Genomic DNA, 18,985 nt, shown 5'->3' with positions numbered 1-18,985 from the left:
CGATCTCTACCTCTGTTCTCACTTTCTCCCTGTGTCTGTAAGGGTCTCTTTTCTGTCTCCTATAGGAACACATGTCATTGGATTTGGAGCCTATCCTAATCCAGGATAATCTCATGTCAAGATCCTTACCTTAAGTATACCTGTAAAGACGCTTAATCCAAATAAGGTCATATTCAGAGATTCCAAGTTGACATATATTTGGGGACTACTATTCAGCCCACTACAGTGAGAGACACATAAATCTTTTAACTCAGAGTTCCGGTCTCAAAGATTATAATCCACTCCATTTACCCTTCAGGAAAGGGCTGTTCTCTCCAGAAGCTCTTGGACTCTGGTAGGCAGAATTCTGAGAAGCCCCAAGGACCCATGTCCTTGTATAATTCCCTCCCCTTGAATGTGGGTGGGACCTGTAATTTGCTTCTTTTTTTAAAAAAAATTAAAAAATGTTTATTTCTGAGACAGAGAGAGACAGTATGAGCAGGGAAGGGCAGAGAGAGGGGAAGACACAGAATTGGAAGCAGGTTCCAAGCTCTGAGCTGTCATCACAGAGCCCAATGTGGGACTCAAACTCACGAACCACAAGATCATGACGTGAGCCGAAGTTGGACGCTTAACCAATCGAGTCACACAGGCACCCCTGTAATTTGCTCCTAATGAATAGAATATGGCAAAGGTGATGGGATATCACTCCTGGGATTATGTTATATTATGTAGCAGAGGTGAAAGGATTTCAAAGATGAGATTAAGGTCTCTACTCAATTGATTTAAGTTAATAAAAAGGTAGATTATCCTGGGTGGGCCTGACCTAACCGGGTGAGAGACCTTTAAAAGAAAGTCAAGGGTCAGAGCTGGAAGAAGTCAGAAAGATACTCTTGCTGGCCTCAAGGATGCTAGCCACTATGAGTTCCACAACTGCGAGGAAGTGAAGTGGATCCTGCCAACAATCATGTGAGCTGGAAGAGGACCCTGAGCCCCAGATGAGACTGTAGCCCTGGCTGACGTTGTCACTGCAGCCCGGTGAGACCCTGAGCAGAAGACCCGGCTCCCTCATGGCCAGACTCCTGACACATGGAAACTGTGAGTTAATAAATGTGTGTTGTTCTAAGCTGTGATGTTTGTAGTCATTTGCTACACAACAACAGAAAACAAATGTAGATTCACTGCACAATTCTGCCCAAGGCTGCTCTTTTTAACTGTACTTCTCTGGTGGTGGTTTTCTGTTTTTGTTATTTTTGTTTGTTTGTTTTGTTTTGTTTTTAAGTTTATGTTTCTTAAGCTGTCTCTACACCCAACATGGGGCTCAAACTCACAGCCCTGAGATCAAGAGTCATATGTTCCACTGACTGAGCCACCCAGGTGCCCCTCTCTGGTGGTGTTTTTAAAGGTTTCCCATCAGAAACCAAAGACAATGGACCACGAGCTCAGGAAGATCCCATGATCTGCCATGGTTTACTATTCTTCCAAAGGACCATCGGAGACTCTTGCTTGGGTGTCCGAGGAATGGGGTCTTTCAGTCTTTGTTTTTCATGAAGACCTGAGAGAATGACCAGTCTCTGATTCCTTGGCCCCCACACACTTTTTAAGAAAATTAGGAGCTAAAGGTCCAAAAGCCATTTAAGTACAGGTTTTATTTCTGAGATGCTAGTGAGGAGACCCCTTTATACCACGAACACACAGCAAACACAGTTCCCAAAATCTCTTTAACAAAACACAAGATGAACTATTGTTGCTTCCGCTGTTAGTATTCCCAGAAGGGACAAGGGATGGGTCACTTCTTCCCAGGGAAGAGAGAAATGGGGACAGGAGAGCTTTGCATCAGCTCAGAGCCACCCACAGTGTCTCTGGTTTCTCTCTAGTCACTGGATCATGTGAGTGAGCCCTTCCTCCTAGGCTTCCCCCTGGGCCCAAGTCTAAGCCTAATTGATGTTGGAACATTCTCCCAGGACCACAGGGAGAGAGACTGGGGAACTAAGGGAAGCATAGGCAGCTGCTGTTCCAATGGAGAAATTCCTACCATTTTTGGGGAAGGAGAAACATATGGGGCTGATGGCGAACTTTACTGCTCCAGCAACCTCAAGTTCCAGAGCCTAGCTGAGTGATGGCTTCCTCCCATTTTCTGAGGGTAGAAATGGTCTTAAGAACAAACTGTTTTTATCCCTACCCACATCACCTTGGTCTGGTTGGTAGGTACCTTGGTAAGGTTGCTGGCGAGCTGTGATTGACCTGGGTGGTCTGGTATTGGACTTCTGACTTCACGGAATGAAAAAAAATTTAAACTTTGCCTTTGCTGTCCTTTAACATTTCTTGCAAGTTGTAATGAAAAATATGTTTCTTTAAAAAACAATAAGGAGGCAGAGGGGTGCCTGGGTGGCTCAGTCGGTTAAGAGTCTGACCTTGACTCAGGTCATGATCTCACCATTCATGAGTTCAAGCCCCACGTAGGGCTCTGAGCTGACAGCTCAGAGCCTGGAGCCTGCATCAGATTCTGTGTCTCCCTTTCTCTCTGCCCCCACCCCACTCATGCTCTGTCTCTGTCTCTGTCTCAAAAATAAATAAACATTAAAAAAAATTAAAAAGCAGTAAGGAGGTAGAGAAGTTGTACCAAAACAAATGGAAATTATTAGTGACACATAAGATATTGTTTATGTTAAGCAAGTATTTTTCAGAACTGTCCCTGCTCACCAACATCTCCCTCTTGCTTGGTTTGGTGCCTGGTATTTTTGTGTAGGACATCTGACAAGTCTACCCATTAGCGAATGCCATAGCTGAGGCCCTCATCACTTCTTAACCAAATTAACTAAAATAGCCTCCACTTGGCCTGCTGAGTTCTGGATACCCTCCAATTCATCCTCCACAAGCCCCCAGAGAGATTTTTATAAAATATAAATCTGACAATGTCATTCCGTTTCTTAAAATCATTCAATGGCTTTTATTTTTTTATTTTTTATTTTTTAATATGAAATTTATTGTCAAATTGGTTTCCATACAACACCCAGTGCTCATCCCAACAAGTGCCTTCCTCAATGCCCATCACCCACTTTCTCCTCTCTCCCACCCCCCATCAACGCTCAGTTTATTCTCAGTTTTTAAGAGTCTCTTATGGTTTGCCCCCCTCCCTCTCTAACTTTTTTCCCTTTCCCCTCCCCCATGGTCTTCTGTTAAGTTTCTCAAGATCCACATAAGAGTGAAAACATATGGTATCTGTCTTTCTCTGTATGACTTATTTCTCTTAGCACAACACTCTCCAGTTCCATCCCATTCAATGGCTTTTAAAAAAATATTTCTTTATTTATTTTGAGAGAGAGAGAGCTCACACACGCAAGTGGGAAAGGGGAAGGGAGAGAGGCGGGGAGAGAGAGAATCCCAAGCAGTCTCTACACTGTCGGTGCAGAGCCTGACATGGGGCTCGATCTCAAACTGTGAGATCATGACCTGAGCCCAAATCAAGAGTTGGACGCTCAACTGACTGAGCTACCCGGGTGCCCCCATTCAATGACTTTCTGAAGCATTTGGGGGTAAGTTTCAGAACCCTCAACAGAGAGATGTGGCATTAGATGGATAGTGCCTGTCTTCCTAATCTGATTTCCCACCACTCTCCTCCCCCATACACTTTTATTCCAACCACACTTACATTTACTAAAGAACTCATGTTCTTCTTTGTCTTTGTATCTTCACACAGACTACAGTCACTCTGTCATCCATTTAAACACAGATTGTTCACTGTGTTCATCAACTCGTGCATCTCAGCCGTGAATTTTTATTGAGTGAACAGGCTTTAGGTATGTTACAAAATAAAACTCACACAATTTGCCAAGGGCTTGAATGTAGGGTATAAGAGAAAAAGAGAAGTCAGGGACGAGACCAAGATTTTTGGCTTGACCACCTGGCACAATGACTTGCCACGTACCACAGTGGGGGGCGAGGGAGGTGCAATATGAAGCTATGTGTAAGTTTTTGGACACAGTAAATTTGAAAAGTCTATTAATTATTGGAATATCAATAGGCATTTGGATTTCCAAGTCTGTAGGTTAGGAGAAAAGTAACTAGATATATAAATTTGACAGCTGGGTACTTAAGCTCACAGGAGTGGATAAGCTTACCTGCATGGTGACTGTAGACAGAGAAGAGAAGAATTCAGAGTGCATCAAATCAACACAGGGGACACTTTATTTTTTTTATTTTTATTTTTTTTTAATTTTTATTTTTTTTCAATGTTTATTTATTTTTGGGACAGAGAGAGACAGAGCACGAACGGGCGAGGGGCAGAGAGAGAGGGAGACACAGAATCGGAAACAGGCTCCAGGCTCCGAGCCATCAGCCCAGAGCCTGACGCGGGGCTCGAACTCACGGACCGCGAGATCGTGACCTGGCTGAAGTCGGACGCTTAACCGACTGCGCCACCCAGGCGCCCCTACAGGGGACACTTTAAACTTACCTCATGTCATATGTCAGTTACATCTCGGTAAAGCCGGAAAAAAAAATAAAAACAACTCCAGGCATTAAAAAAAAAAAAAAAAAAGGAACTCAGAGGACTGAGCCCTGGAGCATTCTAACGTATAGAGGTCAGAAATAGAAGGAACCAGGGGTGCCTGTGTGGTTCAGTCGGTTAAGCGGCCAACTTCGGCTCAGGTCATGATCTCTCGGCCCATGAGTTCGAGCCCCGGGTCAGGCTCTGTGCTGACAGCTCAGAATCCTGGAGCCTGTTTCAGATTCTGTGTCTCCCTCTCTCTGACCCTCCCCATTCATGCTCTGGGTCTCTCTGTCTCAAAAATAAATAAACGTTAAAAAAAATTAAAAAAAAAAGAAATAGACTTAAAAAAAAAAAGAAATAGAAGGAACCAGCAATGCCAACTGAGAAGCTGCAGCAGGAGGGTTAAAGGAGAGGCAAAAGCAAGTGGCATTCTGTTTCCCAGAATTCATATTAGATTCTGGGGGTAGAGTTGTCCAAAGAGGAAAAATTTGCCAAGATATGAGAGGCAGAAGTGAAGTAGTACCCATTAATACCTGAAGGACTTCAGAGTGAGCTGCAGAAAGCAGAGGTGCTGGTGGGTCCTGGTTTGCCTTCAGACTCTCCTCCATGCCATGTCCAGCTCTGCTTCCAGCCTGTTGACTCTGACAACTGTTGGCTGCAGACTCAGAGATGTAGGGAGCTGCGCAGAAGCCGTATATTCCCATAGACCTCTCCACGCATTTTCCCTTCTTAGTCCCAATTCTATAGCTGGAGGTGCCTGGCTTCTGGATTTCCCTCTACACTCTGATTTGCCCACCTGCAGGTGCATCAGACAGCCTGATTACTGATTATTCTTTAATTCTCCAACTCCCTTCCATGGCTCTTTCTTTCCCTGGGTCCTCTTCCAATTGTGTGAGCTCTAATTCCTACAATACCCACACCACTCACCGTAGTTCTGCTTTAGATGAGCTCTGACACATGGGGTAACAGCTGGAGAAGGAAGGGGAGTTCAATGGGGTGCTCCTGATTTTTAAGGTGGGAGTTTTGATGCCTGTTTGTATGTTCGAGAGAGTGTTCTAGTGGAGGGGGCTGGTTATAGAGGAGAGGAAGGACAGCTGCAGGACAGTGTAGCCAGGACCTGGGGCACAAAGGCGAAGGGTGGACCAGGATGGGGCACAGAAGAGGTGGGCCCTAGCACTGCACTAAAAGACGGAGCAGGTGGGTACTTAGGCAAATAGATTGGCAGCTGTAATGGGAGTATGTGAAACTCTCTTTCCAGAGCTTTTCTGTCTCTGTGAAATAAGTTGAGACTCTGTGAAATAGTTGAGACTACTGGGAGGAAGTGTGGGGTATTGGAGTTGAGAGGGAAAGGGGTGATATAATTGTGAAAATTTGTCGTTTTTTGCTGCCCAGACTGTGTACCTCTTGGCAAATTCTCCATTTTCTAAGTCTCCTAAAGGCAGAACTGGCCTCCCACATTTGAAGCCATAACGACCAGGCTAAGGGCTCCACCCCCTTAGCTGGCGGGGGGGGGGGGGGGGGGGGCGGGAGGAGGAGGGGGGAGGGGAGGCTGAGGAACACGTGAATGGGGTCAGCCAATCAGGTACGGACTTCCTGGTCCATGGGCCTTCAGGGCCTCCAGGTTGAGAAGGAAGTATGGCAAGGGTCCTGACCCACGCAGAATCTGTGGCAACAAAGTCCCATATCTGGGGCCTGTAGTGGCAGCCAGCCTTCCCGAGGCCAAGCAGAGGACTATGAGGGTGGGGCAAATCACAGCATCATCTGCTGTTCAGCAGTAGAATCCCCCACCTGCTTCCTTTTGTGGTTTGACGGTGGCCATGCTCATGCTTCCAAATCGCCAACTTCCCTATCAATTCTGTCAGCTACCGTATGTTTCCAGTAAATCCCTCTGAGACTTAAATCAGCTAGAGTCCACTTCTGTTGCTTGCAACCACAAATCTAAACTGATACAAGAATCAGAGACTTGAGTCATCTAACAAATGTTCTTTCTTCCAACTTCTCTTCACAAGCAGTTGACATCATTTTGGGGGGTTTCCTATATGACAGGGCAGTAGTTTCTGAAAGCTTCAGGATCATTTCCTTATAGCTCTATGACTAGGGAGTAATGAAAATCTCTTCTCTTCCAGCTCCAACAAGACTCCAGCAGAGCAGGCTTGAGCCACATGCCTCTTGTCTGAGCAAGCACTGTGACTCAGGATTCAGGAACCAAAGCTGGGGAGTGGGGTGGGGCCTGCTACCAGAAAGAGCAGGAAAAGGGCTTCTGGGTGGACTCAGCAAAAAATCACCACCTTCCACCTTTTGAAATCACCATCTTCTACCTTCCACCTCATCAGCCCATACTTGTTTTCCCCAAACATGTAATTTTAATAATGGTTAAAACTAACAATAGATTTTTCCACATGCAAATAAAAACTCACTGTCTCCTCCCCAAAGAGAACAACCCATACTCACATTCAACAACCAGCTCAGAGTTAGATCTCTGAGTGAGATGCATTTTCTTCATCTGAAAGTGGTTACCCATAATACTGCAGCTTATGGACTAAAAATGAACTTAACCATTTCCAGTACATTCAATGTTCAATGCTGGGCAGGAAAGTGCTATAAAGTCCCATCTAGAAAAGTGAAAGGAGAGCAACACACAGTGACCACTGGTCCAGACCTCATACCATGTTTATGTGGACATAGACATTAGGTGCAAACATTTTTTTGATCCACATTTCTAGCAATGGAATTGGCTCTTTGGATCAGCTAATAAGGGTGCCCTTCTCTTCGAACCTCCCTTTAAAAATTGTTTTTTAAATCAATCTTTCTTTTTCTTTCTTTCTTTCTTTCTTTCATCTTTCTTTCTTTCTTTCTTCTTTCTTTCTTTCTTTCTTTCATCTTCTTTCTTTCTTCCTTTTTCTTTCTTTCTTTCTTTCTTTCTTTCTTTCTTTCTTTCTTTTATATGTATATATATATATTTTTTTGAGAGAGAGAATTACATGGGGGGCAGAGAGAGGGAGAGAGAGAGAGAGAGAGAAAGAAGCGGGGCTCACCCAGGGCTGGTGTTTTACCTGAAGCAGGGTGTGTGTTTACCTGAAGCAAAACTGTAAAGTTTCAGGGCACCTGGGTGGCTCAGTTGGTTGGGCATCCAACTTCGGCTCAGGTCATGATCTCACAGTCTGTGGGTTCAAGCCCCGCATTCGGCTCTGTGCTGACAGCTTAGAGCCTGGAGCCTGCTTTGGATTCTGTGTCTCCCTCTCTCTGACCTTCCCCTGTTCATACTCTGTCTCTCTCTCTCAAAAATAAATAAACATTTAAAAAATATTAAAAAAAACTGTAAAGTTTCAGGTTACCAAAAATTTTGAAAGCTATCTTAACAATTACCCATAAAAACTTTGAGACAGAATTAACCATCATTTTAAGTCATGTTTTTGCTAACAAATTGCAATAGAGATAACAGAAGCTTATTTGACTTTTAATAAACCTTAGTAGAATAAAAGTTTCGTATTTAATGCTGATAGACAGGTCTATCTCAAACCAGCAAACTTAAAGTAGCTTAAACATCAAATATGTTCCACCTGTGTCCATGTAAGACAATTTGTTCCCCATTGTCAATTTTTACCTGGAACACTAGTGGGGAAAGCTAAAGTGGGCAGTCCAAGTGGGTGCTCTTTGTTCCTTGACACTGAGGGTGGGAGGAGGAGCCAATGGTGCTGCAGGCCCTGAGGATGGTATAGAATCAGTTAGGCAGGCCGCACTCTAGGTGGTGCAGAAACAGGAGGAGGCAGAAGAGGCAAGATGCTGCCAGCAGGTAGGGAAAGGGCTCCTGGTTCTACATGTGGTCAGTGTGGAGAGAGGAACAGGCACCATGTTTGTTTTCCTCCAAAGTGGAAATATGCAGTCCATGTCAGGCCAGAGAAGACAGGGAATTTCCCTGAAACAAAGGGAGTTTCAGCAGCTGCTCTGCTTGAGAATATTCCTTAAAGTCCAGGGATACTAACCACAGTTGGCTGCAATTAGAGCCATTACCTGGGATATGAATAGGGAAAAGCCCCCTTCTATTAGGAAGAGGAACAGAGAGAGAGTCAGCATCCCCTTCATCAGGGATGGCCTCTGCTTCCTCCAGGGATTGAGTTCTATCAGGTGGAGGCCTGTTTAGACATCCAATATGTCAGGAGGGAGTTTACTAGTTAAACATATTCAGGCAAACACATTCTGGAAGAGGCCCTTAAGTCTAGGTCCTGATTTAGAGCCATGAAGGGCTGGACCTAGATAGGGTATCTGTTCATTTGCCTTGTTTCCTGCAGGAGAGATCTAACTGCTGGATCCAATGAAGACCATGCAGTGTTAAAGAAGATCACTACTTTCCCAAGTTTTGCAATTCCAATGCTTTCCAGTGGGTTAAAGAGGCATCCCAAGGGAGAGCCCCTGGGGACCAAAGAGAATCTCCCATGCTCCTCCTAGAGAGAGAAGGTCCATTACCAGAAAAATTCCCTCCGACTTGCCGGTGGTGTCCCGCACGCAGGATATGTCAGAGGTTCCTGAGGTGTCAAATCAACCCAAGGTGTCCCTGGAACAAAATCACTGTGATCACCAACTGGCCACTAAGGGCCCCTGTAGAAGAGAAGCTGGCTCTCCCCCCACTTCCCCATTGCATTCTAGAGTTGGGGGGAGGCAGAGTCAAGGAGATGTTTCCAAAGGGATTTTCATATGCTAAAGAAGACTCACAGGATACTGGAGGCCTATCTATTGTCAAGCTAAGGTTGTTTTTCCCTCTAGCAAAGGATTAGCATTAACATTGACTACAAATGGGTGCTGGCATATGGATGGCATATTGCCGTGCTGAGAAGGCCATGAAGAACCCGCTGGTATTTTTTTTTTTAATTTTTTTAATGCTTATTTTTGAGACAGAGACAGAGACAGGGTGCGAGCAGGGGAGGTGAAGAAAGAGGGGGAGACAGAGAATCCAAAGCAAGCTCCAGGCTCTGAGCTGTCAGCACAGAGCCTGATGCAGGGCTTGAACCCGCAGACCTCGAGATCATGACCTGAGCCAAAGTTGGATGCTTAATCAACTGAGCCACCCAGGTACCCCAGAACCCACCATTTTTAACCTACAGAAAACACTGGAAAAGTTTTACAAAATTACCCAATTCTGTAGTTGAGGACAAGGATGGAAAACAGTAGTTAGAAATCCATCATGATCTAAGTGACATTTCAACACATGTAGTCCTTACAGCTGGCTTCTTAGGAAATAGTCCCCAGCTGGGTTTTAATTCAATTGGGGACTGGTTTCAGCTGGCTCCCAGTGGAGTTCCCATGGTCAGAAGCAGCTAGACCAGAGATGTGGAGAGGATCACGTTAGACCAAACAGGAGGAAACCTCACATGGGAGTCTTAAGATTGGCAGTCATGCTAGTCACTTAGGTGGCTGTCCCATGCCCAAGACAGACAACTTGTATAAGGACAGGAATAAAGACAGGGCATCAAGTTTCTGAATCTTATTACCAGTGTGGCCAGGGTACTAATTTCCAGCCAAAAGGCAGACTTTCTCCTCTCCATAGAGTAGCCACAGGCAAGAGGATTGCAGCCTGAGCAATCAACCTGAAAGTGTTCCAATAAGACCATACTTCTCAAAAACAACAACAACAACAACAACAACGCTGAAATGAGAGTAAAAGAGGAAAAGAGAAAGGTATACTCACCAAATTTGCACGAAGCCTTAGAGTCCAGATGAAAAGACTCATAGTCCCACGTTGGGCACCAAATGATGAAGTTTTGAAGTGATGGGGGGGGGTGGTTCATGGGGTCCATAGCCAATGGCCAAGAAAGAATTCTTGAAGATGTCTTTGGTGCAAAAGGTTGATTTTATTAAAGCATGGGGCAGGACTCATGGGCAGGAAGAGCTGCACTGGGGTCCTGACAGGTAACCCATTATATATCCTCAGGTTGGGAGGGGGTCAGGGATAGAATAAGTCTCTAAGGAATTTTGGAAGCAAGGTCTCTGGGACATTGAGGGGCTAGTTGTTGCTAGAGAAACACATTTATCACTGCTTAATAAAATCTCAGTCATGAGACCCTTCAGATGTATATTGGCGGGCCATAAGCTTGGAGCATGATTGCCAGCATATATCTTGGGGGAGTTGAGATAAAGGAAGTAGACTTACAGGATCCTCGAGGTTGGGTTAATGTTAAGCTAAGGTTCTCTTTTGCCCTTAGCAAAATGTCATCATCGAGGCAGCTGAGCTCCTAGAGGGAGGTCACTCTGCCAGTTCAAGGACTTGGCAATCAGCAGTAGGCAGTAAGGGAATTTAATTTTTCATTTACCTTAGTTTCCCACATTACCATGGCAAACACTTAAACCCCTTTCCTTTGTTCTTGGGTAGCCAGGAGTGTCTGAGGAATATCATACATATTCCACCTGGTGGGGGTGAGGGGGGTGGGAGGGGCAGATGGTGGGTGCTACCTTGTGCTCAGCCTGCCTCATTCTCCTTCATCAGTATTACCATTTCAACTAGGGTATTAACTTCCAGCCAAAAGGCAGGCTTTCTCCTCCCCATAGAGTAGCCACGGGCTAAAGGATTGCAGCCTGAGCAATTGACATGAAAGTGTACCAATAAGACTATATTTCTCAAAAAACCCCTGAGATGGAGTAAAGGAAAAGAAAAAGTACTCACCAAGTATGCACCAAAGCTTAGAGTCCAGATGAAAAGACTCATAACCACACGTTGGGAATCATATGATGAGGTTGTGGGGTGATGGTGGGGTTCATGGGGTTCAGAGCCAACAGCCAAAAAAGAATTCTTGAAGACATCTTTGGTGCAAAAAGGTGACTTTACTGAAGCACAGGGACAGGACCTGGGGACAGAAAGAGCTGCCCCAGGACCTTGAAGAGAGACTGGTTATCTACCTGGGAGTTGGGGGAGGTCAAGTCAAGGGGAAGTTTCCAAAGACATTTTCATATGCTAAAGAAGACTCAGGATACTGGAGGCCTATTGTCAAGCTAAGATTGTTTTTCCCTGTAGCAAAGCATTTACATTAAGTGAGTAGGGAGTTCCTGGAGAAATGTTTTATTCTGCCTGCCTCAAATATTTGCCAATGGGTTGCAGGTTATACGGGAATTTAGTTTTATCTGCCATTTCCTTCTGCCTTTGTTCTCCACATCACTATGAAGAAGAGGGTGATGTTGAGGCTCCAATAAACTGAGTCTATAGGTTTCTGGAGATTAGGCTATTGATAAGATCGTCCTTTTCTTTTCTTAGGCAGCCAGGAGTGCCTGAGGACTATCACATATATCCCACCTGGGGAGGGGGGATGTGTGTGCTAGCTTGTGCTTTGCCTTCAGCTCGCCTTATGCTCCCTCATCAGTTCTGTACCTGTACTACATTTGCTTTTGCTCCCACGCCCAGAGTCAGCTGGCGAACAAAGCTGAAGATGCATCTAGAAGAGCAGAGCCAAGGAAATCACAGAGAATGAAGCCGGAACCCTGATGGCACGTTGACACTCTGGACCGAACAGCAACTGAAAACAGAGGTATCCTGGGCTGATCAGTTTAAAAAATTTTTTTTTTTTAACGTTTATTTATTTTTGGGACAGAGAGAGACAGAGCATGAACGGGGGAGGGGCAGAGAGAGAAGGAGACACAGAATCGGAAACAGGCTCCAGGCTCTGAGCCATCAGCCCAGAGCCTGACGCGGGGCTCGAACTCACAGACCGCGAGATCGTGACCTGGCTGAAGTCGGACGCTTAACCGACTGCGCCACCCAGGCGCCCCATGGGCTGATCAGTTTTAGAGCCAATAAATGATCTCTCTGCTCAAGCTATTTTGGGCTGGGCTTTTTTTTTTTTTTTTTAATTACTTGCAACATAAACAGTTCTGATTGGCACACGTGTTAAAATTCTCACAACTGAAATGTGAAGTGGGAATTCATGTAAATTACATGTAAATTTTGATATCAATTACCTTAAGACATAAACATCATAGAAAAGAAACCAGAAGGGGATACACCAAAATGTTAATAGTGGTTATAAATTGATTGTAGGAAATCCGTGCTCTTCATTAAAGTTTTTTGGGGTTTTAAGGTTTTCTATCATAATAGGGATAATTTTCATAATCATTTGTCACAAGGCAGAATTTGAAGCAGGCTCCAGGCTCTGAGCTGTCAGCACAGAGCCGGATGTGGGGCTCGAACCCACAAACTGTGAGATCATGATCTGACCCGAAGTCGGATACTTAACTGACTGAGCCACCCATGCATCCCTTTAAAAAAATTTTTTTTAATGTTTATTTTTGAGAGAGAGAGAGAGAGAATGCAAGCAGGGGAAGGGCAGAGAGAGAGGGAGACACAGAATCCGAAGCAGGCTCCAGGCTTGCAAAGTTATTTTTGAAAAATAAAAGAAGAGGGACGCGTGGGTGGCTCAGTTGGTTAAGTGTCTGACTCTTAGTTTCGGCTTGGGTCATAATCTCACCCTTCGAGCCCTCCCTCTCTCTCTGCCCCTCTCTTGCTTGCTCTCTCTCTCTCTCAAAATAAATAAACCAAAAAATAAAATAAGATAAAATAAATAAAAGAAGAAAGCAAAATGCAAGACTGATCCTACAGAGACTGGCTCTTTCTGCCCTTGATATCTGCCATCTACACTTGCTGCTTGGTCTACCGCTGAACCAGTTAACACATGTAGAAGTCTTGGCTCTAGAACTGAGAGAAAATAGGATTGGCTTACTGAGCTGCCTATGATACTGCTTCTTTTTTTTTAATTAAATTAAAATTTTAAAATGAAGTTTATGTATTGATTTTGAGAGAGAGTGAGAGCGCAAGTAAGCATGTGCTCGAGGGAGTTGTAGAGAGAGAATCCCAAGCAGGCTCTGCACTGTCAGCACCAAGCCTGATGGGGGGCTTGAAATCACAAACTGTGATCATGGCCTGGGCCAAGATCGAGAGTTGGATGCTTAACCAACTGAGCCACACAGGTACCCTGTATTATACTGTTTCTAAACATAGTAGTCTTATTTAAAATAACTATGGAAGAAAACAGTGCTCTCTTTCCATTCCTTTTAAAATCTGGGGCCCTTAGCAAAATGAAAGCAGAAACTCCTGAAATGTATCCCTCAACTTGCGTCATGGCTGGGTCTGAGGTTCTCACTTCTGCAGGAGAAGCTCTCCCCTGGCCCAGGGGCCTCGTTGCCTTGCCCTTTCTTCCAAGGGGCTGCCTTGTTATTTTGGATTGGGCAACTGGAGGAAGAGAAGGCAGTGAGGTAGAGACAGGTGCCTAGTAATTCCAGGTCCTCCCACCCCCTGCTCTCTGCCCACTCTCTCAGGGGATCGTCCTCAACTGCCATGGAATATTCCCATAGCCTTCGGGAATCACCCCCTCAGAGACCAGGATTTGTAGGGTTCTGTTGCTCTGGTAACCAGCGATCTGGAGCCTCTACATTGGACCTGCTGCAGTTCTGGAAAGAGGCAGCCCTGGTTGGGCCAGGCTTGGGGGAAGGCTTTGGGGCAGGAGCAGGGGACAGCAGAGGCTTGGCCATACTTGTATCTCAGTGATGCCCACCCTTTCAGTGTTCTTGGATGTGCCCCTAGCCCAGAAGCTAGAGGGCAGCTTATTAAAGACCTACAAGCAAGACGATTGTCCTAACAAGATGTTCCTGGCCTATAAAGGTAGATGTCTCATGGTTTTGGAAAAAAGCAGAAAATGTCCTGGATCATTCTGTGCCCTTTGCCTTTCACTAGGACTTCCAGGGATGGGGTAAGACCTATGTCCTCTACCCTGGCTCTATGCTTCAGGGTCTGCTTGGGCACTATACTTTTTCCCTGATCCTCTCCCCTTTTCTGTTCCTGAACTAAGAATGGCTCCCAAAATGGACTCTTGTGAAATGCAGCCAGCCCTTGCCACTGTGAAAGTCAGGGTTACCTTTGTTCAGCCTTGTATATATACGGCACGTGTGGTGTATCATTTTTGCCCTTTAAAATGGCATAGATTTAGGGGCACCTGGGTGGCTCGGTCAGTTAAGCCTCCAGCTCTTGATTTCAGCTCAGGTCATGATCTCACAGTTTGTGAGTTCGAGCCCTGACAGTGTGGAGCATGCTTGGGATTCCCTCTCTGTCCCTCCCTCTCTCTGTGTCTCTCAAAAAAACAAAAACAAAAAACTTTAAAGAAAGTGACATAGGTTTAAAAAAAATGGCATAGGGTTCAGTTGTCTTTAAAAAGACAAAAATTATACACATTCACTGACAGCATGTTGTTTTTATAAAGGGGAGGGAAGAAAAAAGTTGTCTTTTCCTAGGCAACTTTCCAAAGCCCCAAGAAAGCCAAGACAGATGAATTGTTTGTGGGCTATCTGCAGAGCCCAGACCTGGAGGCCCCGAGGCAGGGCATCCAGAGCTCCCTCTGTGGTTTTCCCTCACAGTCTGTATGAGTAACAAAGGCCAGCCCTGGGTTTCTTCCGTGGTGCGCAAGACCCGACTGCAGATTGCACAGGATCCCTCTCTGAACTACGAGTACATGCCGGTGATGGGCATGAAATCATTCATCCAGGCCTCCTTGAAACTCCTCTTTGGAAGGCACAACCAAGTCATTGTGGAGAACAGGGTGAGATGAAGGGCCCTTTGTTTATTCACCCAGATACAGGGAGTGGGGCTCTGGGGTTGCACAGTCTTAAACCCGGAAGGGGCCTTGGAGGGCTCCCTGGTATTGACAGAGGACACCCCTGAGACTCAGAGTCCAGAGACTTAGTCCGTGAAGGGCAGAGCCAGGATCAGAACCTGAAGAACCACACTGCTGATGTACAAGCTCTTTCGAGAAAGGAATAGTCAGGGGGCGCTTGGGTGGCTCAGTCGGCTAAACGTCTGACTCTTGATTTTGGCTCTGGTCATGATCTCACGGTTCAAGGGATAGAGCCCCATGTGGAGCTCTGAGCTGACAGTGTGGAGCCTGCTTGGGATTCTCTCTCTCCCTGTCTGCCCCTCCCCTGCACACTCACATGCTCTCTTTCTCTCTCTCAAAATAAATAAATAAACACTAAAAAAAAGAAATAGTCTGGATTTGAGGCAACACTAATATCACTATTACTCTTTTTTAAAGAGTTCATTCTTTTTTTAAAGTGTATTTATTTTGAGAGAGAGAGAGAGAATGAGGGGAGGAGTAGAGAGAGAGGGAGAGAGAGAATCCCAAGCAGGCTCCATGCTTTCTGCATGGAGTCCAACTCGGGGCTCAAACCCACAAACTGTGAGATCATGACCTGAATCAACATCAAGAGTCAGACACTAAACCGACTAAGCCACTCAGGCTCCCCTCAAGAGTTATTTCGTTTTATTTTCTGCTGGCAGGTAGGGGGTGTGCACACTGTTGGTGACAATGGTGCCTTCCAACTTGGGGCCCAATTCCTCAAAATTTGGCGTCAAGATTCTCAAGTAGTTTACATTATTTCTTCTAGAAAAGGTGAGTATTATGCAAAGTGAGGGTGACAGAAGATTCTTCTCCCCTGTTCCTGATTCCTGCCCCATTTGCAATCTTCACTGTTGTCCTTCTCACTCTCTGTCATGAACAAAATGGTGTGGATGAGCCAAGTATGTTTGTCCTTTTCCTGTTATTGTCCCACCTTCAGCCATTGACCTTGAGGCCCATTCTCTGGCATGTCTGCCGCCATTTTTTCTGTACCAACTGGAGGGGGGCTGTGTTCCCACAGAGCCACATGGACTCGTCTTCCAGGACATGGGCTTTAAAGTTTCCGAATACTCCTTCTGGGACCCCAAGAAGCTGCGCGTGGACCCCAACGTGCTTCTCAATGTGGTGGAGGTAGAGGGGCCCTGCTCAGAATCTTCTCCCCACACCTGATTACAGTTTTATTTTCCTTTCCTCCCCTCCACCCCTGTCATCATGAAAGACCTTTCCTAGGCTTGGATTTGCCTGTTTAGTAGGAACCAACATGGAGGATCCCTTCTCCTCCATGGGCCCTGGTACCACTCCCACTTGGTAGGGGAAATGCCTGATGAGACAATGTCTACCTGCAGCAGGCCCCACATGGCTGTATCTTTGTGATCGGCAACACTGGTGACTGCAAGTTGACACAAAGTCAGTGGGCAAGGTTGATGGCCAGCATGAAGGTGAGGCTAGTATCCACCTGACTTTCCTCCCTCTCACCATCCACCATCTCCTCCACCAATCTTGTCCTTTTCCTGTTCTCCTTTCTCCTACAGAGAAAGCAGATATTCCCATTTTTTGACATTCCCTATCAAGGCTTATCCACCGGGGACCTGGAAGAAGATACTAATTTCTTACAATACTTTGTGTCTCAAGGTTTTGAATTCTTCTGCAGCCAGTCTCTGTCCAAGACTTTTGGCATCTATGGTACAGTATGGGGAGAAGGGCAAGGGAAGGCCTAGTGCTCAAATGGTGCCACAGCCATGGCACTAACGATGTATTTGACATCTCTACCGGCTGGAGAGAGCCAAGGCCTCCAGGGAGAGCACCATGGAGGCAGATGGGAAGAACACCGAGCTACAAGTCAGGTTCTGTGATATTGTCTCCATTCAGCTACTAAAACTAGCCACTAAAACTGACTCCAGTGAAATCATTTTGCCCCTTTGGGCCTCTGTTTCCTCAGCTATAAGATGAAGGGGTAGGACTTAGTGATCCTTCAAGTGCCTCCCATCTTTGAGACACTTACTTATGGCTACTTTTTCTGGAAGAAGAGCCTCTGGCAACTTCCTGGGGCCTGGATAGCTGCTTGGCTAGGCTACAAGTAGGAGGGCCCTGTAGTCCAACCCTCTCTTCTACAAGGTTGGAGGTAGGGTCATAAAGGAAGGCTCTGGTAATGGAGGAGGAGACTGAGGGGCTATCTGTTTCAATGCTGCAGATGAAGGAGTGGGGATCCTGGTCGTGGTGGCACTCAACAACCAGCTCCTGCTATGTGTCCTCTCCCAGCTGATGACACTCACCCGGGCCCTGTGGCTAAACTCTCCCAGTAGGGGTGCTCGCATTATCACCTCCATCCTCTGTAACCCTGCTCTTCAGGGAGAATGGTAAGGGCAGAGGGTGGGGGCAGGAAGGGGGATGGCAGAGCCTCTAGACATACTGTAGACCTGCCAATTCACAGGATTCTTCCTTGCCTCTTTGACTCCATTCATTCGTCAACATTTGCTGAGTACCCACTGTGTACTAATTGTAGGGGCCATGCCAAAAGTTGCCTTACCTTGGGGGAGGGGGTAAGAGGACATTCTTTTTGTACACAGTCCAGTGAATTATTTGAACTCTTTCAGATTGCAGGAGGAGGTTAGGCAGCATCAAGGGTTTGCTACTCTGGCAAAATCTTCCTACAAGCCTGCTTGGCTTGCTTTAATTTATATGGGCTGAAACTCTCCTCCTATTTATAATCATTCCAGATCCCTGGCTCTCCTAGTGTGCCCTCAGGCACCCTGGTTGGGGCTTATGAAGGGAAGAAGAATGGAATGGCAATGAGGAGGTTGAGAGCAGGGGGAGGGTGGAACCTCATACTTTAATTCCTTGCTGTCTTTCCTTTCGCAGGAAGCACAGCCTGAAAGGACTTGTAGAGGACATCATGCTGACCAAGGAAAAGGTGAAGGAGAAGCTCCGGCTCCTGGGAACCCCTGGTTCCTGGGATCACATCACGGACCAGAGTGGACCCCATAGCTACCTTGGACTCAACTGTAAGTATCTAAGAGGGGGTAGCTCACCCTTTCTGGCCTTGGGCTTATAATTGAGCATTAAACTTCACTGAGCTGTCCCTAGCTTCACCTCAGAGTCTGATTCTTTCCTGAGGGAGGTAGAGCTGCTTTAAAGACCCTTCTGGATCCCCAGAAATGCTGACACTCCCTATTCTCTGTAATCCACCCTGGGCTAGAGGAGAGTTAGAGGTGGCCACCTTTGTATCTCAGACCCTGTGATTATCACTAGCTGAACAGGTGGAGTACCTGGTCAAGGAAAAGCATATCTACATCCCCAAGGATGGTCAGATCAACTTCACCTGCATCAATGCCTGCAATATAGATTACATCACTCAGAGCATCAATGAGGCTGTCCTTTCCATCAAGGGCTCACAGTAATGTCTTCAGACAGTCAATGTCTTCTGGCCAGAATAAAAAGCTTTAGTCTTTGCAAAAATTCTGTGCTGATTATTCATTGCTGCAATTCATTTCTCTGCAAAGCACTCTCTCTTTCTATTTATGAAGCATTGGTCTGGAATCAGCAAGGAAAAAAGGCCCAGAGAGAAAGGGAATGTCTATCTTCATTGACCATTTCATGTTTATTGAACACATACTATATTAAGGCCCTGATTTGGTGGTGTCTTTGTTTGGGTTGTTATACCAAAATACCAACAAATTTGGTGTCTGGTGAAGGCCCACCTCCTGGTTCATAAACAGCATCTTCTAGCTGTAATATCACATTGTGGAAGAAGCAGAGGATCTCCCTAGGGCTTCTTTTATAAGGACACTAATCCCATTTGTGAGGGCTCTGCCTCTATGATCCAATGACATCCAAACACCACCACATTGAAGATTAGGTTTCAACGTGTGAA

At 45.8% G+C, this 18,985-nt stretch overlaps 1 protein-coding gene across 1 annotated transcript; it reads left to right on the top strand.

Annotated features, from left to right (window-relative positions):
• Window positions 1-13,993: 13,993 nt before the first annotated feature.
• On the top strand, window positions 13,994-18,512 carry GOT1L1 (glutamic-oxaloacetic transaminase 1 like 1). The gene is made up of 9 exons (XM_047090551.1): window positions 13,994-14,108; window positions 14,858-15,039; window positions 15,777-15,888; window positions 16,136-16,245; window positions 16,461-16,553; window positions 16,647-16,797; window positions 17,306-17,471; window positions 17,974-18,116; window positions 18,364-18,512. Exons 1-9 carry the CDS (start codon window positions 13,994-13,996, stop codon window positions 18,510-18,512), a joined length of 1,221 nt encoding a protein of 406 aa, XP_046946507.1.
• Window positions 18,513-18,985: the final 473 nt, after the last annotated feature.

This window comes from Lynx rufus, unplaced genomic scaffold (genome assembly GCF_022079265.1).
Source record: "Lynx rufus isolate CCGP_SWC_20201006 ecotype Redwood Valley unplaced genomic scaffold, mLynRuf1.p SCAF_3, whole genome shotgun sequence".
NCBI lineage: Eukaryota > Metazoa > Chordata > Mammalia > Carnivora > Felidae > Lynx > Lynx rufus.
The sequence above is the reverse complement of the archived record's forward strand: the minus strand, read 5'-3'. Positions and strand labels throughout refer to the sequence as shown.

Excerpts from the sequence above, each read along its gene's own strand:
- GOT1L1 (XM_047090551.1), top strand. The coding sequence starts at position 13,994 with ATGCCCACCCTTTCAGTGTTCTTGGATGTGCCCCTAGCCCAGAAGCTA. Across the intron at positions 15,889-16,135 it reads CATTATTTCTTCTAGAAAAG|AGCCACATGGACTCGTCTTC; the intron begins GTGAGTATTATG and ends GTGTTCCCACAG. Across the intron at positions 16,798-17,305 it reads CAAGACTTTTGGCATCTATG|ATGAAGGAGTGGGGATCCTG; the intron begins GTACAGTATGGG and ends TCAATGCTGCAG.